Source organism: Garra rufa, chromosome 10 (genome assembly GCF_049309525.1).
Source record: "Garra rufa chromosome 10, GarRuf1.0, whole genome shotgun sequence".
In the NCBI taxonomy this organism is placed as follows: Eukaryota; Metazoa; Chordata; class Actinopteri; order Cypriniformes; family Cyprinidae; genus Garra; species Garra rufa.
Window position 1 is genome coordinate 43,941,539 of NC_133370.1, and position 24,737 is coordinate 43,966,275.

General features: G+C 35.0%; 1 protein-coding gene across 2 annotated transcripts in view; it reads left to right on the forward strand.

Annotated features, from left to right (window-relative positions):
• Positions 1-470: 470 nt before the first annotated feature.
• Positions 471-24,737, forward strand: part of vps4b (vacuolar protein sorting 4 homolog B) — a 28,770-nt gene continuing 4,503 nt past the window's right edge. Inside the window, exons 1-12 of one of the 2 annotated variants that reach the window (XM_073848749.1) lie at positions 471-555; positions 4,449-4,560; positions 4,677-4,777; positions 14,389-14,500; positions 15,007-15,154; positions 15,749-15,810; positions 15,933-16,052; positions 17,950-18,106; positions 19,178-19,326; positions 19,793-19,874; positions 21,188-21,407; positions 23,131-23,271. In XM_073848749.1, coding sequence (XP_073704850.1) covers positions 535-555; positions 4,449-4,560; positions 4,677-4,777; positions 14,389-14,500; positions 15,007-15,154; positions 15,749-15,810; positions 15,933-16,052; positions 17,950-18,106; positions 19,178-19,326; positions 19,793-19,874; positions 21,188-21,407; positions 23,131-23,271 — 1,425 coding nt within the window. In that variant the 5' untranslated portion in view covers positions 471-534. Of the gene's footprint in view, positions 556-4,448; positions 4,561-4,676; positions 4,778-13,525; positions 13,743-14,388; positions 14,501-15,006; positions 15,155-15,748; positions 15,811-15,932; positions 16,053-17,949; positions 18,107-19,177; positions 19,327-19,792; positions 19,875-21,187; positions 21,408-23,130; positions 23,272-24,737 lie in introns of those variants that run through there. The other variant, XM_073848750.1, reaches the window with a different exon arrangement.

A 24,737-nucleotide genomic window follows, 5' to 3' on the forward strand; every position in this document is an offset into this window, starting at 1 on the left:
TACTTCCAATTTAAACCAGCTAAGCCCAGCCAACCACCCTAGACTGGTTTAAGCTGTTTTTTTTTTTCACCAGGGTAGTTAAGCTGGTTGGTCAGCTGGTTTCCCAAAGTGGCCAAAACCTCTTTAAAACCAGTACGCTAACCAGATATGACCAAGCTAGAAGATCTAAAACCACCCTAAGATTGTTGGCTAGTTTTAGCTGTTTTTCGAATTTATTGATTGTTTTTCTTTTGTCTTTCGTATATCATTAATGTATACAGATAAAACCATGATCTGGATTCACCAGACAAACAAAGAATACGAACTAGCAAACAAATAAGTTATAATAGACATTCATACATATATATATAGCTATAATGGTATTTTTCTCCGTTTGAGGCTGTAGAGGTCGTTGTTTGTCGTGTTGTGCCTCATTCATTGTCATGCCTGGTCTATGAGTGTAACTTTGTGGGTGTTAACCCAACAGTGTCGCTAATTCAACGTCAACAGTATCGAAACTGAACAGAGACTGACTTCACAACAAATCAGCGTTACATGGAGCCTACAAATTTACAGGTAAATAAATCCATTTAGAAATCATGAATACATGTGAGGACTCTATTCCCATGATAGAGTTTTGCGGTTCGTAATATTTATTAGCATGTTCGTGTCCATTTTGTTTTTAAAAGTTGGTTTGAAACCATTTTCACATTCACCACACTCCGAAACATTGTCATTGTATATGAATGAAGTTAGAGTGATTTAAGTTGTCTTTAAATATAAAGTGAACCGTAATGATGACACAGGCTAACTTAACATGTACTTGTAGTGGTTCCTGAAGCTCTTATGATGCTTGTAAATGCAGTCTAGGTAGGCAGCTGTTTAGGTTTCGAGACACGGTCATAACCCCGGACGTTAAAGATATCTCTAGGTAGGATGTTATCAGTTCAGAAGTTTGCTGCTGAAGTGTGACGATCATCTGAAAACATTTCAGATGTACATAAAGTACAGGCAGTTCATAATTAATTGTGTATTTAAATTAGTTGTGGTTTATTAGGCTATTTAAATTTTTATAAATTATCACAGGCACGTGTACATTTGAGATTTTTTAATCATTAATCCCAGCATTTATTATATATTTATTATTATCATAGATTCATTATGTGCATTTTCAGATGAATTCTCTGTTAAAGTTAATTAGCACTGAAAAACAATTCGTACTATAGCCTACTAGTCATTATAAGTCACTTTATGTGTGCTGTGATTGTTTTTCTCTTTAAATACATTGGTGGCCAAAACACTAGTAAGAACACTTTTTTTTTTCAATTTTTTTTTGATGTAGTGTGTCAGTAGGAAATATCAGTTTACATTTTACATCAGTTTATTTTGCCATTTATTGTAATAATCCAGTGAGATTTCTGTTTGCACAAGTTTGACAACAGCCCGTGCTCCACACAGAGATCTGCCCTAAGAGTTCTCCTAAATAGCAGTAAAAGTTTTTTAGCAAAGACTGAGTTTCAGAGCTGCTGAGACAAACTTTTACTAAGGAACAGAGAGAAGAGAGTATTGGTGGAGATTTATCAGAGATTTATTCAGAGGGCAATATAATGTTGCCATATTCAAATAAGGTTTAAAAAATAAAGATGTTGCCACTAATGTCAATTAGTGTCAATAATTAAACAAGTATATGTTCAGCTAATTGTCAGCCTCTTACATGTGTGCTTCTCATAAACAATTAGCAGATATGCATATAAACAACATTTTAATTGACCGACTAGAATAATCATGGATGATAGTAAGACATGCAAATGTAAAAGAACGCCGAACTGGACTCAAGAACATCTTATTACCCAACCTGTTAATGAAAACAAGGATATAATCAAAGAAGAAATTGGAGTATGGATAACCTCCAAAACCAAAAAAGATGCCAATAAATGCAACATGTTCCTAAAATGTTTACGTTCCGAGGCAGATTGCAGGCAACAGCCATTTTAGCCCTGACAAAATAAATAAATAAATAAAATACAAACCATTACAAAAATGTTTAATGTTTTTACTGGTTAAAATATAAATTATATTGGTTTTAATAGTAACTGTAATGGTGCCTGTTAATCTCTACTGATAATTGGTCACTTTCTATTGGTGGCTTGTTAAAACCACTAAATTCTAGTGGAATATGTCCCAAAAACAGTACAGGAAACCATTTATTAATGCTTTTAATGGCTAAAAGTTGATGGTTTGTAATATTTATAATGGTATTTGTAGTGGAAGCAATTAGAATTTCTGTAAATTTAGGATTGACACGCCCATTATTTTTAAGATTTTCTCCTAAATCGGCAAGTTATGAGCCAGTCATTGCCTACTTGTTCAGGTAAATCAGTATGTTGTTGTCCTTATTGTCATCTTAATTTATCGTTCTTACTGTTCGTCTTGTTCTGTCATCCTTACTACTGTCTCTTGTTCTGTCTTCATAAGCATAAGCTTCATCAGCATTAGTTTAGACTAGGCTGCTTTAGGGACATCTGCAAATTTACCTCACAGTACAAAACAATGTCTAATAATTCATTAAAATTAATGTTTACAGGACTATAGTAAATGCCTAGTGGGCAATCTGACTAAATATATTTAGCCAATATCTCACCTTAGACAATACTTCCAACATCTCCCTTACTGTCTGTATAGTACACTGTCAATTTTGCATGAAATATGTGTGTACTGTACATACAGTAATGGAGATATGTATAAGTAAGTCTTATCATTAAAAAAATCCTACAGCCTTTGTAAAAAAAACTTTACGCTTTTAAAAAAATTTACGGAAATATTTGTGTACTGTATGTTCAGGAAAGAAGATATTGGAAATATTGTCTTAGGCCCCGATCACACCGAACGCGTCTTTTCGTTCTAAAAACGCGAGGCGCACAGCACTGCCTTTTTTTGGTGACTTTTAAAAAAGAGCAGTGTGCTGCGGTTTTTTTATGTTGCTAAGCAATGACCAAAACAGCTGTCCTGTCAGTCAAATCAAAGGATTATAGCGCGAGCGCTCTAAAATCTTAGTTTTTTTGCTGTTAAGTAAACTGTCATATTAGCAGAAACCCTAAATAATACAGCTCCGGGTTACCCACGATAGACAACAAAGGTTTCTCCTCCTTTTCTGCAGTCTCCGGACTTTTTAAGCAACGGTAAACTTTCGTCACCAGAACAGAAGGCCCGCCTCTCTATTCATTCGATTGGACAATGGAAAAGAACGCGAATGACGTTGGGCGTTTTTCCGCTCAGAGTTGATTTTTTTTCAACTTCAGGCGCTCAGAGCGCTCCTGCAAAAACGCGAGGCGCAGCAGGCGGCGAAAACGCGAGGCGCCCAGTGCGCATAAGCAGCGCGGAGAACGCTGACTGCCAACAGAAAACCATTCAAAAGAGGCGCCTCCAACTGCTAAAACGCGTTCGGTGTGATCGCGGCCTAAGGCAGTAATATTGGCAAAATATATTTAGTCAGTTTCCCCAGTAGGCATTTGCTATAGTCCTGTAAACATTCATTTGAATGAATAATTTGACATTTTGTGCTGTGAGGTAAATTTACAGATGATCCCTAAAGCAGCCTAGTCGAATTTGCAGCGAATATCAAATCTAAAACTAACTTTACCGTGCTTAACGATGACAGAACAAGATGACATTAGGATGTCAGAATAAGATGACAGAACAGGACTACAGTAAAAAAGAGATAAAAAGCAGACAGGACAACAGGTTGAGACGTCAACAGACAACATGCACATCAGCATATACTGATTTACCTGAACAAGCAGTCAATGACTGTAGACAGATAAATGTATAGCACAAAGCAGTCCACTCTTTTTTTGGGACGTTTGGAACTTCATTCCTAGGGCAAAAGCTGCTTTAAACCGCAAAGGATGGTCACACAAAATGTTGATTTAATTTAGTTAATAGAAGTTAATTAATCAAGAAAATCTAATTATGGCATTATTTTTGACAGCATCCTCTTGAAGCATCATGTTTTTTTCGCTGCCAGTTTTTTTTATTTTTTTTATTTAGGTCTGTTTCTTCATTTTATTCCAGACAGACTGGATGATGGAGAGATCAGATCTCTTTGTGGATCACTGGCTGTTGTGCAAACAAAAATCTCAATGGATTATTTCAATTAATGGCAAAATGAATGTTTGGAAATGTAAACTGATATTTTCTATGGACACACTACAGCAAAAGATAGAAATAACTGACTTAAAACCATTTTTCAGCTGCGAAAAATACTAGTGTTCGAATAATTTTGGCCACCACTTCACATTAATTGACAAATAACAACTATGTTTTACAGTTTTTCTATAACATTATTAATTATTTTAATATTAAATGTTGTTACATATTATGTAATGGTGCTTTAAGTACATTTACACTTCAAATCTCTGCATAGTGGCTTATGATGTCTTTACCGCAATTGCACATGTTTCATTTTACAGAAAGCTATAGCTATAGCCAGCAAAGCTTCACAAGAGGACCAGGCTGGAAATTATGAGGAGGCTGTTAAATCTTATCAACATGCAGTGAAATATTTTCTGCATATAGTAAAACGTAAGTGCATTAATATGAGATTATCATATTGGAACTATTTACAACAATGTGCAATGGTCTGTTCAAGTTTCTTGTCATTTTTCTGGCATTTTAACCCTTTGTTTCCATGCATTTAGGTGAACCACAGGGTAAGGAGGGCAATCAGAAGATCAGAGATAAGTGTAAGCAGTATCTAGACAGAGCGGAAGAGCTCCAAGAGTATCTTGATAAGAAAGAGGTTATTATAAAATTTTCACTTTGTGTCTCTTTGTGTATTTATGAATATGTCCCAGCAATTTGGGCCATAATGCATTGAGTCACACTTTGTTTTTTAACTTACAAATTCAGATAGATCATGCTGTCTATGTGCAGTCTTCATAAAATTGTGTCTGGAGCAGTTTATTAACACATGCTGGGCATTAATGTCTGTCACTAATATAAGTTTTGCCAAATAGTAAAAACACCAACAATTTAACCCACTGTAAAAACACTAATAGTGCTTTGAAGCATGGTGGCAGCATCTTTTTGTGGAACGGTCTGAAAACATGCACAGGGAAAATTGAGCTAAGAAAATAAAAATCCCAAAGGGAAACATGCTGTGGTCTGCCAAAGCACTGGACACACTGACGTAGCTTAAAATCAAGTGGAAATTTAGAGACGTGGCCTCATGGTACTGCAAGTGCTCCAACACATGTCGCTGTTGCACTCATACGGGTGGTTTGAGTCTGAATCCAGCTAGCGATATTTTTTCTGAACTCATTTCCTTTAATTTACTATTCCTGGAAATAAAAAAAATAAAAAGCAGAAAAGCTGACATTCAGTAGGCTTAGAGATTGTCATACTATTATATTATATTATAATCAAGAAAAAGATTTTGGGCATTAAGATTTTTAATGTTTTTTGAAGAAGTCACTTCTGCTCACCAAGCCTGCATTTATTTGATCTAAAGTACAGTAAAAACAGTAAAATTTTGAAAGATCTTTACAATTTAAAATAACTGTTTTTTATTTGAATATATTTTGAAATGTAATTTATTTCTGTGATTTCAAAGCTGAATTCTTTGCATCATTACTCCAGTCACATGGTCCATCAGAAATCATTGTAATATTCTGACTGGTAGTTTGACTGGTAGTGTGTATAGCACTTCAAACAATTATAGATTGTTTAAAGCAGCTTTACAGGGATAAACAGGAAAATTGTTAAAAAAAGTTAATGTAAGAGTAATGCAAACAGAATTCAATTCTGCTGTAAAGCAGCTCTGAAAGTCCATAGTAAACCGTTATTATTCAGCTGAAGTCATTTCATTGTTGATTCATTGTAGTTTAAAAAGTGTAAAAAGTACCAGTTAATAATGTTTTTTTTTTATCAAAAAGGTTGCCAGGTTTTCACACCATTATCTGCCCAGTTGCTACTCAAAACTAGTCCAAAACATTTCAGATTGGTTTCGGACATGGTTTTTGGCAGGGTTTCCCTGGTAACATTTACATTCTATTGGCTAAATATCATATTATGTTGGTCGCTTTAACCCGTAGTTATGAAAATCAACTGAAGGCAACAGCATTAAAGTAGCCCAATTTCTTGGCAATGCTGAAAGTAGGAAAGAGGTCTCACCAAAATCTGTTTTGAAAACTGATATGGTCAGATAATGAACATTTAATATTTTGTGTGATGGTTATGCGTCAGAAGAGGGCATATGTATGGCATTAAACAAGTGAGCTTATGACAATAAGCTAATCAGCAAAACTTTGACATCTTGATCTGAAGTTCTGAGCGTTTATTTTAAAGGTGGCATATGAAAATCTGACCTTTTCCATGTTTAAGTGCTATAATTAGGTGACCTAGAAAATGTGAAAAAGGACAACCCAGTAACTTTGTTTTAGTAAGACTTTTTCTGCAAGCATTGTGAGAAAACCAGTGTGTCAGATTAAGCTCCCCCTGTGATGTTGTAAGGGGATCTTATTATAATATTACCACCCCTTAATCTACACGTTTCCACCCACGGCGTCGCCATTTTGTTTTCGCAAGCGACAACTGTGTACCAGTTTTTACACCATGGTAAAAGTTCAAGCAAAGCATGCTAACTATTGTGTCGTTGGCTGCACGGACAAGCACAGAACACTATTTAGAGTCCCAGCCTCAGTGGAGACAAAAGAGCAGTGGATTTGTTGATTTATTTACTGTATATTACGCTGCTGACACACAGATCTAATATAAACATGCGATTTCTTTCCCTGCTGTTTACCTTCACAGACATAACCAACTGTTTTTGTGACTCTTGTGTGTTTTTAACATAAACTTGTGTGTATTTGACCGTTTAAGCGCAATAAGACATGAAAGAGAACTTAGTTTAGTACTCACATGCCGTGTGACAGCCGCTTTCTGTGCGCATGCTTTAGATGTGCGCTCAGAAAACCCTATATCAGAAGCTTAAACTATGATAGACATGATAATCAAAACAAAACAGATAACAGAGTATCTGAGGTACAAGCTGTAAAGGCACAGTCCTATAGGGACAGAGCGACACGCGTCATAATCTGAAAACCAAACCCACCGGGATACGGTGTATTCCAGCAATACAAAGCTCTCCATTGACTTTGTATTGCGGGAAGCTGCCTCCTTGTCATTTCTGACTTATAACAAAAAGCAGAACAATGTCTTAAAGCGGCTATGTGACAAGGTGTACATTAAGCAAGCTAAAAAACACAGAACTATGTTTTTATAAGCTGTCGACCTAAAAAACGAGCGTTTAAGGACAAAAAAGTAGAGTGCAACGTGTCATATTACTCTGAGAACTACACCCACTGGAGGGAAATTTAACAGCAACAGTAAACATTATTTTTAATCATGTCAAAGGATTATTTCATCACCCTGAAAGGAGGAGATGTATTGAGAAACTAAATTTTATTGGTTTATGTCAGTGCTCCTTTTCCTTACCTTGCTTTTGTTGGAGAAATGATCCAGCTGAATGGCCCAACGTGAAATACCCTGACATCTACAACTATTTGTGTCCCTAAACGCTCGATTTTTTGGGTGGAGTCTTATAAAAACATAGTTTTGTTCTGTTTTTTGTTATAAGTCAGAAATGACAAGAAGGCAGCTTCCCACGATACAACGTCAATGGAGGCTTAGATTGTTTTCCCCCCCGGTGTGGGTGTGGCCTAAATGTCACTGAAAAAGGGGGCAGGGAGCAGCAGCTGATTTGCATTTAAAGGGCCATGCACGACAACAGCGTGTTTCTGCTTCTACTCAAAATAGGCATTTTCTAACTGATAAAATAAATGATCTGTGGGGTATTTTGAGCTGAAACTTCAAAGACACATTCTGGGGACACATTAGACTTACAGTGTATTACATATTGTAAAAAGGGGCATAATAAGTCTCCTTTAATGTCTAATAGTGTCTGAGGCAGTGGTTGTCCTACCTTTAGACAGTGACACATTAGATGTTCTTTCACTGTAAGGTATTGTTGTCGAAGTTTACTTTTCTGGGTGTTGGCTGTTTTTAGGTTTGGTTCTTTTTGCAAGTAAAAGTAAAAAGTCCTACCAGTATCATAAGATTATAACAAATACTGAAACTCAGTGTTTAGCCATGGCCTCTGGTTAGGTTGTGGGATGTGTGTTGGTTTTTTCAAGGGATTGTATTTTCAAGGCCAATGTGTGTCCCTGCAACATTTTGTATCTCTCAGAGGTGTGACAATAGAAGTGGCACACAACTGTAAATTCTTTGGTGTGTCACTAGACTGATGACTTCACATTTACACTGAACACCATCCCTGGTGAAGCAGACACAACCAACACACTTGTAACTGTTTGTAACTATCTTTAGAATTGATGGCTAAAGGTGCAGTCACATTAGTGAAATTGTGCTGATGTTTTCAGGCAAAAAACATCCATTGCGTATTGTTAATAAGCACAGCTCACACATAAGTCACAAATCTGCGTGCTTCTTTCACTCTGATGTGAAATTCTAGCTTGCGTGGATTTTCATTGAGATGACATTTACGTCCTTGAAATTATGTCAAAGAACAGTCAACGTGACTATACCTTAATTTGTATGAATTTGTACAAACTCAGTCGTGCATTTTTGTATGCTTACATCCCATTAATGGTTAGGTTACTTTAAAAAAAATCACACATTTCGAGATGAATCACATTATACAAATTCCTACAAAATCACTACTTTGTAAAATAGTTTACTCATGAGATTGTTTTGCTTCCACTTCCACACTGGACCCACATTATCTAAATTCACTTACTCAATTTAATACACTACCAGTCAAAAGTTTTTGAACAGTAAGATTTTAAAGGTTTTTTAAAGAATTCTATTCTGCTCACCAAGCCTCCATTTATTTGATCCAAAATACAAAAAAGCAGTAATATTGTGAAATATTTTTACTATTTAAAATAACTGCTTTTCTATTTAAAATGTAATTTATTCATGTGATCAAAGTTAAATTTCTTTACTACAGTCTTCAATGCCATGTGATCCTTCAGAAATCATTCTAATTTGTGTGTATTATTTATTATTATTATTATTTTCAAAGTATAAAACAGTTGAGTACATTTTTCCATGATTCTTTGATGAATAGAAAGATCCGAAGATCAGCATTTATCTGAAACGAACCATTTAAAAGCTTGAAGTCAATACAATTTATTTCTATAATAAATTATAGAAATTAACTGTAACTTTTAATTTGCAAGGATGCTTTAAATTGATTGAAATTGAAATTAAAAGACGTATAATGTTACAAAAGATTTCTATTTCAGATAAATGCTGTTCTTCTAAACTTTCTATTCATCAAAAAAAAAAAAAATCTACTCAGCTGTTTTCAACATAATAATAATAATAAATGTTATTTGAGCAGCAAATCAGAATATTACAATGATTTCTGATGGATCGTATGACTGGAGTAATGATGCTAAAAATTTAGCTTTGAAATCACAGGAATAAATTACAAAATATATTTAAATAGAAAACAGTTAATTTAAATAGTAAAAATGTTTCAGAATTTTACTGTATTTGCTATACTTTGGATCAAATAAATGCAGGCTTGGTGAACAGAAGAGATTTCTTTAAAACATAAAAAATTAAGGAATTAATGAATTATTTATTTAAATTTCTATAAAATGACTATAAAGGTATTGGACCGCATATACTTTTTATACTTTTATCAGTTCATATATAATCTATTGTCTGTTACATTACACTACATACTATTTTGTATTCCCTTCATAAATGTGTTTTATTTTTCATTTACTATGTTGCCTGGTGTTCACCTACAATTGCAATCAAAATTATTCAACTCCCCAGAGACTGCAGTACTTTACAAATAAAAGTTTCAGGACTTTATAAAAAATGCATCTACAACAGTTTACTGGCATATTAAAAGTGACAATGTCAATATATAATGTAATGTGTTTGAGTTATAGGATTTTTTTAATAACACGGCTATGTCAGAATTATTCAACCCCTATTCAACATTGCCATTTTAAGTCATTTATTTTTGTGGTAGGGAACAAAATTATCCTAAAACACAACACAAATTCTTTATAAACTATTAAAAAAACTGAATCAGCTTGAGATGTTACACATCTATACATTTATCCCATGCATGTGCTGAAGTTGAGTAGCAAATATGGTAAAGTCAACAGAGCTTTCACAAAAGCTATAGAGAAGTAATAGTTTTATTGTATTAGAAAGTCTAAGGCTACGTGAAGATTTCTAAGACATTAAAAGCCTTATTCCTTAGTTTAAAGTGTGTTGTACCAGAAGACCTTTGAGGGTGTTGAACCAAAAATGCACAATTTCATAAAATGTTCTATCAGAGCAACTGAGAAAAACCTGCAATGTACAGCCAAAGACTTGCGAAATGACCAGACCAAAGGAGGAAAAATATTTAATTCCAGAGTAGGAGATGAACATAAGACAGGCATGGCCTTCATGTTGGAGCATCTTGGCGAAAACCATTCTTGATCAAGAAGAACAAAAAGGTCAGCTTGAATATGCTAAAATTAATTTGGATAGACCTGTGGAGTTCTGGAAGAATGTTTAATGGAGTGATGTGGCCAAACTAGAACTTTTTGAACGTATAGATTAGCCGTATGTCTGGTGCAAAAAAGGGAAAACTAATGAGCAGAAGAACACTATCTCCATGGTCAAACATGGAGGTGGGCTGATCCAATTATGGGGTTGTTTTACTGTAGCATGAAGTGGAAAACATGAGCGTATGAAGGAAACCATGGATTCTTTGAAGTATCAGGCCCTTTTTGCCAAGAATTGTGATGCCTTTGGTGCAAAGACCGAAGATGATGATCAATGGACTTTCCTGCAGGACAATCATCCCAAAGTAAACATCCAAATCTACTTAAGCTTGGATCAGGAATCAGTCACAGAATGTTCTTGAGTGGCCTGTTCTGTCTCCAGATTTAATTCTCATTGAAAATATTTGGTCGAATTTGAAGAAAGCAGTGGCAAAGTGAAAACCAAAGATTATCCATGATCTAAAAGCTTTTTCAGCCGAGGAATGGTCCAAGATTGCAGTAGAGAGGTGATCAACGCCTCTAAAAACTTTCAAACAGCGTTTATAGGTGGTTTTAAATAATAAAAGATTCTGCACCAAATTTTACTTTTGGGGGTTGAATAATTTTGAACATGAACGTTTAGAGCCAATTTGTTTGTTTTATTCCATTATTTATCAATTTATGTTCTCAGAATAACTCAAATGTGTATTAAAATACTTTATCTAATAGTGTACTAATGCCTTTGTAGATTTGTTTTTAGAAAAACAAATGATCTGAAACAAAATGTCTTGCATGTCAAGGGGGTTGAATAATTTCGATTGCAACTGTATTTGTTGTATGTCACATGTTCTGAAGGAAATATAGCAGCAGATGTTGTTTATTACTACCCTGCCAGATCGCAATATACTGTCTGATAACGTAAGCAATATTATGGCTCATGCCTGTTGGTGACCTTTCAGTTTGACAATGGAAACAATTGTTTATAGCTCAGTTATAAACTGATGACTTCAGACTTTTGGTAGCTATATTACTATAGTAACACACTGGCCTGATGATTTAGATGATTACAGACTTCTAGTAGCCTACATTAAGGGGAGACACTGCAGGCTAAAACGCTGTTTTTTCTTGCACCTATTAAGTTTTTGGACTTTTTGGTTTTTCATAGTGTTTTTTGACTAGTGGAAAGAAAACATTCAAAAAACACTTTTAAGTGTTTCTTTTATAGCACCTCTATCTATTTGTGTCAATAGATTTCAATTACAATGCATATTTTTAAAGGCCGTTTTCTCAAAATGAGTTTTTCCTTCTACACCGAGCCATAAATCTCCACTTCAGTAGCACTTATGCTGCCTTCATGTGCTATCGTAATTATGGTAAATACCAAAATCCGACATCGAAATTGCACATGAACACCCACTCACGTTGTAATTTCCACTGGAAAGCTCGAAAACTTTTATGATACCCGAGTTGCCGAGATGGGATAAACTTTGACCTTTCAACATGGCGGACAGTAACGAAACCATAATGAATGGTAAACATTGCATGATGTTAAAAGTAAAAAAACTTATATAGGCTATATAAAATATATATACTATATAGGCTTATATAAAAACGTATATATAGGCTAGCTAAAATAACCATTAGTAAGTATTGTCTTTAAAACAACTCTACTATTCATGATCAATAAGATACAGCCTATAATTTACCGTTTGCGTTTTGATGCATCCTGTAGCAGATGCATTAGGGAGTTTATAACCGTTTTAAAACTTTTACCTAAGTAGCATGTGAGGACAAATTCCGAGTTCGCCATGTTTCTCTTCACTACGACAACAAAAGCACCTGAATACGACACACTGGTAATTTCCACTTCACAAGTGGAAAGCATCATCTTTCCCATATCACATGAAGGCAGCATTACACACATCAAACTTTACATTTTTATTCCTGTCTATATTCTGAAGGTTTTTACAGAGGGATTTGTTCATATATGATTTGCTTGATTTTATACATTTTATTCTCCCAAAAATGGTAACAAAAATATATATATTATTTCCTGCCTGTTCTAAGTTTTTTTTTCCTGAATTATGGTGTGACAAAAAAAGATACCCAAAATCCTCTCTGTAAAAACTCCAATATGTAAAAAAAAAATTAAACCAGAATTTTGAAACTGACTTCATCCAGTGTTTAGATGTTTGTACTAGAAATGTATGCAAATTTGCACATATTTCATTAAATAATGGCTCATATGCATATTCAAACCTAACATTTTAGAAAACTTGTAATACAAAAAAATGTTTGCAATTATCAAAGTAATCAATCAACTGGGTAAGTAAGGTGATAACTATTAGTTATTTTTGTTACCCTATTCATCTGCAGTGTCTTGCCTTAAGACTTAAACCAATATAATAATTCAGATCATGAGACTGAGTTAGTCCAGGGAAAACTAAAAATTAATCATTAAATAAGGTTTTATTGTGTTCACTTGTTTACCTAAGAGATATTACAGAAATATCTGGATGGTATAAAAAAATCAGGTGTTTGAAACGCATTAATACAAAACCATGACTAAAGTAAATAAACATTTGTGTATTTGGATTAGATATTAGTTTCTGTGAGACTTTCGCTTTGTGACAGCTAGCCTCAAGATCCTAATCTAAAGAAATGAATTGTCTTTAAGTAACTGTAAACACTGTCATTTGGACTCATTCAACCGATTACAGTCAAATGGTTGCACTTCCGGTCATGCGGTTATGCTTTCTGATGGTGGGCATCAGCTTGAAAGAATCCTTTTTGTTGTTACCTACAATAATCTCGAATATGTTAACTATAGCTATGATTACGTAGGAATGACTCTTTGTTTTGTTTTTTGTTTTGTTCCTGAAACCGGAGGCGTTCGTATGGGCGCGCCAAATGGGCGTCTCTTACGCGTATGACGCGTGACATTTTTGGGACACGTGAGCGTGAAGGCGGAAGTGACATTCGACATTTTAATGCGGAAGTTGTTTTTCATCTGTTATTCTCCGATCTCAAAAATAAGTATTGAAAAATCACCAAGTTACAGTCCTCGTTGTCTGTTTGTAAACACGTGATAGTTTGTTGATATATCAGTGTATTTATTTTTCCGAAACACGCCGTTCGTTCTTGGTTTTTTCAGCCCCTATGGCTGCCAACAACAACTTACAGGTAAGTTGGCAAACAAATGAACATCGTAGTTTAAAAAATCGACAGTTAGGATGTAAACGTATGGGTTTACTTTAAATAAACAGTACGTTTTATCGACTTTGTACAATCATATATTTGAAGGCAATGATTTTGTAGTAAATGTAAAGAAATTGTCGCCCATATCTTACTAGCACCCTAATGTTTTCTTTAACTTCTGTCATATAATATTAACAAATACTAACTAAGTATACTAACAAACCATTACGGTCGTAATCACTTTTGATTGTACGTAGGATTATAACTGCCATTTTTGAAGGTTAAATCAGTTTATGACGCTGAAAGATCAGATGAGCTAACAATAACCAGTTAAGTGTTGGGATTGACCATTGTCTGCTCTGAAGTTTAGCTCTACATTTTGTTTTGAGCTTTTGAATACAGTTATAGATGTTACATCTATTAACATTTAGCTCATTTGTGAATTCTTAAGCATTGTAGTTGGTCTGTGGTGGATAGGTTGATCAGTTTTGTTTGTTTGAGGATTAGGCTGTGCTTTCCTATGGTTAATGTAATGACAATAAACGCCATTAATTGGTTAATAGCTACATTGCCTTTTCTCAAACCCTTTGTAGTAGTACTCTGAAGTAATGTTATGATATTTACCACACAGAAAGCTATAGATTTGGCCAGTAAGGCAGCCCAGGAAGATAAGGCTGAAAACTATGAAGAGGCTCTACGTCTATATCAACATGCTGTTCAATATTTCCTCCATGTTGTCAAATGTAAGTATACAGTAGAAATCTGTTTATATCTATTCATAAAGAATGATTTTAGCAACAGAAAACAGACAAACATCAAGCGTACTATTCCTGTCTATTTGTCAAACTAATAGTTTGTTAAATGTTCATATATATTGCTTTAGAATTACATGGGTTTTAATAAGAATGTTAAATTATCATTATGTTAATGAGAATACAATGCAACATTAGACACAACAGTGGCTGCTTTCAGTCACCTTTGTTTATATCTATCCATAAAGAACAATTTTAGCAACAGAAAACAGACAAACATCAAGGCTATTATTCCTGTCTAACTATTTGTTTTTATCCAAACTGTAGCCTAATAGTTTGCTAAATGTCCATATTGCTGTAGAATTACATGGGTTTTAATTAAAATGTTAATTTATCAGTATGTTAATAAGAAGACATTACAGCATTTGACACAACAGTGGCAGCTTTCAGTCGCCACTATACCTTTAACCATGTTTTTTTTATATATATATATAAAGATGAAGCACAGGGTGATAAGGCCAAACAAAGCATTCGGGCCAAATGTGCTGAATATTTAGACCGGGCTGAGAAGCTGAAAGAGTACCTAAAGAAGAAAGAGAAACCCCCAGCGAAACCTGTGAAGGAGTCGCAGTCCAGTGACAAAGGGTGGGTGTTTTGGATTTGTTGATAACTAAATAAATACAAACATATACATGCATTCACTTGAAATGTTTGCTTAATTTGTGAATCAAAATATCAAAAGTTATTTAATTGGTAATAACATGTTCAAAAATTTGTCTGGCTGTAATAGACCCTAATTATACCATTCAGATGAAAACCTGTATTTGACAATGTATGGTTTTGCATATTCCTAACTGGTAGTGTCTGTTCTCATGTCTATGCAAAAAGCTGTGTTAGCAACCGAGACTGTGAACTTCCCCCTTTGCTGTTATGCTATTTATAGCAACGTTCTGTAATTTGGGGTTGGTTCGATTTTTTTTTTTTTTTTAAGTGTTTTTTGGTCCTTTAGAAATCTCAACCTCAAGCATTTCTGATTATTAGTAATATTAAAAATATTTTTAGTCACAAATTTTTTTTGATGAATATCAAAGAACAGACATCATTTGATATATAAATATTTTATGTTATAAATGTCTTTACCATCACTTCTGATCAATTGAATGACCTTACTGTAAAAGTAATAAAATAATATAATAAAATAAAAAATACTGACCCCATATATTTCACCTTTTATCCTAGGAATGAAAGTGATGGAGAAGGAGATGACCCAGAAAAAAAGAAATTTCAGAATCAACTCTCAGGTAAGTTATCTCTTCTAAATAAACAAAATCATTTTTTTTTTTTTTTTTGGTAACACATTTTATGTTTTAATCTCAACAAATCTCTGAATCTGATACACTAAATGACTGATCTTCTATTACAGGTGCCATTGTCATGGAGAAGCCGAACATTAAATGGAATGACGTCGCCGGATTGGAGGGGGCCAAAGAGGCTTTGAAAGAAGCTGTCATTCTGCCAATCAAATTCCCACATCTCTTCACAGGCAAGTGCCTTTAACAGTATCTACTAATGAGATACTGCTTTCACATTACTCTCTTAAAGGGTTCATCGGATGCAAAATTCACTTTTACATGGTGTTTAGATATAAATGTGTCTTAGCAGTGTGTGGACACAACCATCGTACAATGATAAAAATTAGTGGTGGGCCTTTATCGGCGTTAACGTGAGACTCATATCGGGCGGTAAAAAAAAATATTGCCGTTAATCTATTCTCAAATTTGGGTTGGAAGCTGGGTCTATACTACGCAGGCTATGATGACTTTCACTTTGATAGTGTAGGTGCCTTGATGTATACCTAGCCGAATTGCACTGTAGGATATCTACGCCCCTGCGAGTTGCAGTTAAATACACAGATGCGCACAGGCGTGGATATCTGCGTGCATAGTCTGCGCGTCTGTGTATTTAACTGCAACGCGTGCAACCATTTTACGCAGAAGTACATGCAGTGTACTAATAGTTGGTTACACAAGTTTGTATAGTTAATTGTGTTGTAAATGCAATTTTTTGTGATGCATTTTGGAAACAGGAGATGAGCGCCTGGTCTAATGCGCCACCTGGCTTGAGAAACCCGTTCTCAAAGACTTACTTTTAGTCATTACTTGGGTAGCACACATATTCTGAATGCCTTCGGCAGAATTCAAATTAGCCATTTTAATCTAGATTAATCTAGACTAATTCCAAGATTACAGTGAGATTAATCTAGATTAAAAAAATTAATCTATGCCCACCACTAATAAAAATCCATTCACTTCTTTTTGTTAATCCCCAAAAAACTGTCCCAATTATCAAGCCTTTTTGATTTTCTGAGTAGTGTGATGCCATCCACCGCTGACGGACTGTCCGCCATTTTCTCTGTTTTGTAAGCAATGCAGGTGTTTTGTAGCTGGATGTAAAAGTGAACATAAGAGTCTTTGTTTTTTGTCCTAACATCAAAGCTACTGAGGACACAGTGGATTAAGTTTTGTTTTTGATGGTAACTCACCACTGAATACACAAAAAAACAAGAGAGGGGCGGGGTGAGCAGTAGATTAGTGTCATTTAAAGAGACATGCACTGAAATGTTTTTACTGTTTTTCACAAGGTAAAAAGGGTGTTGTTTTACACAACCATTGAGGGATTTTAACTAAAGTATGTTGCAGACATTTCATAAAAACTCTAAAGAATCATACTGACTTCTTGTGGAAAATGGCATCCAGTGTCCCCTTTAAAGGATTAGTTCACTTCCAGAACAAAAATTTACAGATGATGTACTCACTCCCTTGTCAGCCAAGATGTTCATGTCTTTCTTTGTTTAGTGGAAAACAAATTGTTTTTTGAGGAAAAGATTTCAGGAATCATCTCCCTATAGTGGACTTCTATGGTGCCCCGAAGTTTAAACTTCAAAAACAGTTTAAACCAAGCTTCAATAGGCTCTAAATGATCCCAGCCGAAACGAATTATTATTGAAACAAATTGACAGTTTAAAACAAGATGTTTTGACTTGGATTACACAGACTATGCATGCACATTGCAGAGATGAGACCAGACAAGCATTTGATGTTATAAAGTATATAAATTGTCAATTTGTTTCGAAAATAACCAATCGTTTCGCTAGATAAGACCCTTCTTCCTTCCAAAGAGCCCTTTGATGCTGCGTTTAAACTGCATTTTTGAACTTCACTATGATAATTCCTGAAATCGACTGAAGAAAGAAAAACATGAACATCTTGGATGACAAGGTGGTGAGTACATTATCTGTAAATTTTTGTTCTGGAAGTCTTTAAAGTATTGAGTGGTCAACAGTGGCAGTATGGGTATATCAAAACTGCAACTGTACCAATACAATGAAGAAGGAACTGTTTACAGAAGACCACTAATAATACATATTGTTTCCGTCTCAGGTAAAAGAACTCCCTGGAGGGGCATCCTTCTCTTCGGGCCTCCTGGAACAGGCAAATCTTACCTGGCCAAAGCAGTAGCGACAGAAGCCAACAATTCCACCTTCTTTTCCATTTCCTCCTCTGACTTGGTATCCAAGTGGCTTGGAGAGAGTGAAAAGTGAGTCTTGTGAGGAATTGTATCCGTTACCTTTAGCTGTTTGTTTCTTCTGTTGAACTTTGCTACTGTTCTTGCCTTTGTTTTTTCCTCAGATTTGAATTTTAGCAGATAAGCACAGTGCTCAAACAAAAAATCTTTGGCAGGCAACATGGGTGTTCACCAGAAAGTGAACATTTGAAATGTGTAATAAAATATGTTTTGAATAATTTATTCTGGAAGGTGAATAGTACAGTGACAACAGTACTGTAGCATAGGGGTGGGGAGTAATTTTGATTTAGAATTTCATAATCATAAGTTTGAAGTTAGCCATTAATAATTCCGTTTATTTACAAAGCAAATGCCGTACAAAATGGATATAAAAAAAGAAGTGCCATGTGATGTGCAACACTGCAGAAACTGCATCGAGGATGTGTCGGCAGCTATGGTTTCTATTCAAATCATTTTGCATAACAAAATTTTCCCACTTTTTGCGGTATGCTGTGATTGAAAGCAACCATTTAGAGGGATAGTTCGCCCAAAAAATAAAAATGATCATCATTTTCAGTTTCTTTCTTCCAGTGAACACAAAAGAATATTTTGAAGAACGTTGGTAACCAAATGGTTTCTGGTAGCCATTAACTTCCATAGATTTTTTTTTTATATATATACAGTGGAAGCCAATGGGGAGCCATGGAAACCAACATCTGTTTGGTTGCCAACATTCTTTAAAATATTAATTGGTGTTCATTGGAAGAAATAAATTCATACAGGTTTGGAACCACTTGAGGATGAGAAAATGGCAGAATTTTAATTTTAATATTAATTTGTCATTTCATTTTCATAGAATGAAAGTAGTCGACTTTATATTTCTAGTCAGAGCCGGCCTATTTAAGTGCAGCTTTTTTGTGGGATCTCTGAACAGAATTGTATCAAGCAACCTTGACTCACCAACTGACCTATAAATGAAAGCCAAAAAGCTCATAAAAGCATTTAATTCATTTTGGCCTTATAATTATAGGTATTCATGGCCACACTTCCAGTCATCTAATTAAATGCTATGTGATGTCTAAATGGTTTCTTTCATCTCCTCAGGCTGGTGAAGAATTTGTTCACTTTGGCTCGAGAGCACAAGCCCTCTATTATCTTCATCGATGAGATCGATTCACTCTGCGGCTCCAGGAGCGAGAATGAAAGTGAAGCCGCTCGCAGAATCAAGACAGAGTTTCTGGTTCAGATGCAAGGTAAGCCTTTCATACAAGGATATCAAACCCTGCTCCTGGTTGACTTTCAGCTCCAAACCTAATTAAACGCACCTCGAACGAACTAAATTAATGAGTTATTGATTACACTGTGTTTGTCTTAAAAGCATTCCAAACCAGCAGTGATGTAGAATCATTAAATCAAAATCTGTTTCATTTTTGTCTAAATTGCATGCTATTTTTAGATAGAATTGTATTGGTTGAATCTTTTTGGAATTAATGAATGAGCTGAGATTATTTTCTTGACAACTGAGCACATTTCCATCCCTAAATTCTCATTACTGCAATGCAAAAATCATATTATGTGATATTGTGATTTTGAAAAATGATTATTTTAAATTGTAAATCCACATGCATCATGTTAGTATTTGTTATAGTTTTTTTTCCTAAACCATTAATATCTAATTATTAATATCTAATTACATTATCTAATAAAAATTCATTCTAGGTGTTGGTAATGACAATGAAGGGATCCTGGTGCTGGGAGCCACAAATATCCCCTGGACGTTGGATTCTGCCATCAGAAGACGGTAATAATTTGTTTTCATGAGTGACTGAATTACAATGGCAAAACTGAAAGAGAACAGTCAGTGTCTATCAGTTAAAGCTTATCTCGGTAGTCTCTGTGTTAGTGTGATGCATTATGATTGAATGACATCACTGAATGACATCAGCTAGAACAGGTTATTCAACTCTTGTGTGAGCCGGAGAGTATGAATCACTATGAATCACGTGAAATGCAATTAAGAAAGATCAAATAAAATACTTTTTTTTTTTGTGATTCCACAAAAAGATTATTCAGAAAAACAGTTTTCAACATTAATACTAATCAGAAATGTTTGTTGAGCATCAAATCAGCATATGTGACCCTGGACCACAAAACCAGTCTTAAGTCGCTGGGGTATATTTGTAGCAATAGCCAAAAATACACTGTATGGGTCAAATTTATTGATTTTTCTTTTATGCCAAAAATCATTAGGAAATTAAGTAAAGATCATGTTCCATGAAGATTTTTTGTAAAATTCCTACTGTAAATATATCAAAATGTAATTTTTGATTAGTAATATGCATTGCTAAGAACTTAATTTGGACAACTTTAAAGGTGATTTTCTCAGTATTTAGATTTTTTTTGCACCCTCAGATTCCAGATTTTCAAATAGATGTATCTCGGCCAAATATTGTCCTATCCTAACAAACCATACATCAATAGAAAGCTTATTTATTGAGCTTCCATATGATGTATACACCTCAGTTTTGTAAAATTTAACCTTATGACTGGTTTTGTGGTCCAGGGTCACATATTAGAATGATTTCTGAAGGATCACTAAAGACTGGAGTAATGATACTGCAAATTTAGCTTTGATCACAGGAATAAATTAGATTTTGAAATATGTTCAAATAGAAAACAAGGCAAGCCTTTGAGGTTAAGAAGTATATAAATTGTACATTTTACCAATCGTTTCTCAAAATAAGACCCTTCTTCCTTGGCTGGGATTGTTTAGAGCCCTTTGAAGCTGCATTTAAACTGCATTTAGTACATTCAAACTCACAGGCACTATTGAAATCCTGATCCTCCTCAAGAAACAATTTCTTTACGGCTGAATAAAGAAAGAGATAAACATCTTGGATGACAAGGGGATTTTTGTTCTGAAAGTGAACTTCTCCTTGAAGCAGTAGTATTTAACCTAGACTTAAAAAAGGGTGGTGACTAAAAGAATCTCACATATAACATGATTTCCATGCCTCCCTTGGTGCTATTTTATCAATTTTGACTATATTGTCTGACTGTTGTTTTAATGTGAATAATGGTATATTCATTGTTTATCTTCTGTGTTGTGTTTAGATTTGAGAAACGTATCTACATTCCTCTGCCGGAAGAGCACGCTCGTGGATTCATGTTCAAACTAAATCTGGGAAGCACACCTAACAGTCTCGCTGAATCAGACTTTATGACTCTGGGCAAGAAGACGGACGGTTACTCTGGTGCTGACATCAGCGTCATCGTCAGAGACGCCCTCATGCAGCCCGTCAGGAAGGTGCAGTCTGCCACTCACTTCAAACGGGTGAGTCCTCAATGACACGGATTACATCAACAATGTAAACAATGTTTCTTTCTGAAATATGTAGTAGAAAACCCATGAAATATTAGGTTTTTTTTAAAATCCAAATGCCATGCCTTCATTTTCTCCACAGAGAGTCTAAAAAACACCTCTAGATATTGCGTGAAATCCTAGCTGAAAAGCTCCTTCACTAGCTGCGGCGTCATGACAAGCATCGGCATGTTTACATTGTTTGTAAGCTCTTTTAGTAGCTGTGGTCAGCTAAAAGCCTCAAAGGCATCAGGGCGAAAGTGGAGAGAGCAAAGATGTGGGTCTTCAGGAAGTTTTTTTTGTCCACAGGCATCTTCCCATTCTTTTCTCCTCTTCTTATCATTAGGAAAAGCAGTGAAGACTTACATCGCTTCTCTTGTTGCCCTTTGACTGAAAAGTACAACCAAAAGCTGCACAATATGCTATTGTATCAGTATTTTATTTTCCAAGTTGCTTATTCTGAATTGTTGTGGTGAAAATTGCAACAGATGCCATTGCCAGTCGCTCACTGTGTTTTACCAATCAAAATAATTACACCCCCCATAATCCAAAATATGTATAAAATTATGTGGATCATTCATAGATTTTCTACTAAATATTTCAGTAAGAGACATCATTTACCGTATGTTATATTAAATAAGTTCACTTCCAGAAAAAAAAATGTACAGATAATGTACTCACCCCCTTTTCATACAAGATTCATGTTTTTCTTTCTTAGTTGTTAATAAATATTTTTTTTTTAAGGAAAACATTTCAGGATTTCTTTTTTTTTTTTTTACATAAAGTGGACTTCTATGGTGCCCTGAGTTTGAACTTGTAAAATGCAGTTTCAACGCAACTTCAAACGAAGAAGGGTCTTATCTAGTGAAACGTTCGGTTACTTTTTTTTTCCGTTTAATTACTATTACAATTTATATACTTTTAAACCTCAAATGCTCGTCTTGTCTTCCTCTGCCTGAACTCTGTTTTTAGCTGTTCAAGACAGTTAGGGTATGTCTATGTAAAAACTCCCATCTCATTTTCTCCCTCAAATTCAAAATCATCCTACATCGCTATTTTACCATTTTTTTTTGTTAAAGGTGTTTCATCATCTTTGCATGTTCACTTTGCAAACACTGGGTTGGTACTTCTGGAGCAATGTAGGATGATTTTGAAATGAGTATTGATTTTGAGGGAGAAAATAAGATGGGAGTTTTTCGACATACCCTAATTGTCTTGAACCGGGGAAAAACAGTTCAGGCAGAGCAAGACAAGACGAGTGTTCGAGGTTAAGAAGTATTTAAATTGTAAACTTTAAAAAAAAAAAAAAAAAAAGATCGCTTTGCTAGATAAGACCCTTCTTCATCAGCTGGGATTGTTTAGAGCTCTTTGAAGCCGCATTTAAGCTGTATTTTGGAAGTTCAAATTCTGGGGCACCATAGAAGTCCACTATATGGAGATAATTCCGGAAATGTTTTTCTCAAAAAAACACAATTTCTTTCCGACTGAAGAAAGAAAGACATGAACATCTTGGATGACAAGAGGGAGAGGACATTTTCTGTACATTTTTGATCTGGAAGTGAACTAATCCTTTAATACCATTAAAGTCTTAATGCCCTTTAAGAAACTGAAATTCAGTAAGTGTGAACTTGTCAAATGAGTTTTACATTAATTACTTCCCAATTCTAATTGTAACCATTATCTTTTTGATTATTAGGTACGAGGACCATCAAGGGATGACCCGAATGTCATAGTCGATGACCTCTTAACCCCTTGCTCCCCGGGTGATCCACAGGCTCAAGAAATGACATGGATGGACGTCCCTGGAGAGAAACTTTTGGAGCCAATTGTTTCCATGGTGAGCATGTTTTTAGTTCTCATATGCCCAACTCTGTTCCTGGAGATCTACCTACCTGCAGACTTTAGTTCCAGTCCTGCTCCAACACAGCTGTCTGTAATTATCAAGTGCTACTTAAGAGATTAATTAGCTGGTTCAGGTGTGTTTGATTAGGGTTGGAGCTGAACTTTGTAGGATGGTAGATCTCCAGGAATAGGATTGGGCACCCCTGGTTTACACCATCAGTATAAACTAATTGTGCTTAAAGGAGTATTTCACGTCCAGAACAAAAATTTACAGATAATTTCCTCACCCCAATTTACTCATGTCTTTCTTCAGTCGTAAAGAAATAGTTTTTTGAGGAAAACATTTCAGGATTTCTCTTCATATAGTGGACTTCTATGGTGCCCACAAGTTTAAACTTCCAAAATGCAGTTTAAATGCAGCTTCAAAAGGCTCTAAACGATCACAGCCAAGAAACAAGGGTCTTATCTAGCAAAACAATCGGTTGTTTTGTAATTGTTTGGTTCATGACATGTTTGGTTAGGGTATGTTGAAAAACTTGAAAATCGTCCTACATCACTGTTTTGCCTTTTTTTGTAAAGGGCGTTTGACCTTCTTTGCATGTTCACTTTGTAAACACTGGGTTGGTGCTTCTGCAGCAATGTAGGATGATTTTGAAGTTAGGGGAGAAAATGTTTTTTTTTTTTTTTTTTTTTTGATGTATACTAACTAGGGTTGGGCGATGTCGACCAATTTGGCATCGTACGATGTCCAATGTGAAACATCGCGATGGACGATGGCATTGTCGGCGGGGGGTGGGGGTGAGGGATGGTTGTTGTTAAATAATTAATTCATAATGAATTAATTAATTGTAGCCTACCGTTTTTACCAGTGCTTAATTTGAGCCGGATTTTTAAAGATCCGGCATTAACAAGTGCATTACATCGTGACAGAGCAAGCGCGGGTTTATATACATGTATTTGGTGGATGTGTGTTGGTCCTTAACATATTTTCGACCAGTCAGCTTTTTTTAATTTCAAAATCGCTCTCATTGATTGCTTACTGCTTAACCCACTCTCTTCAAACGCATTTAATGAGCAGCGGAATGTTTAGAGAGAAAGTGTAATATCAGAAATAATACCACATCAAGCGAAATATTATGTATTAACATTATAAACACTATAAACATAGCTAAAAGTTAGTTAACCTGACTCCAAAACGAATCATTTAAATGTAACGGTATTCAGAACAGAACAGGAATGAAACAAAATATATAAAGTTAAGAAGCCAAAACAAAGCGAAACTAAAAATACCAGGCGTTAGGCTCACGTACCTCTGTAATTTGGCACAAATCCAAGTGTTTCCATATTCCCAATGTATTTGAATGATAAACTGTTATTTATAATGTATGCTAGGCTTTGTACTGTACGTTCGTATTTCGATAGAAAAAATATATTCTCTTGTTTTTTGTTCCAAGCTCTGTT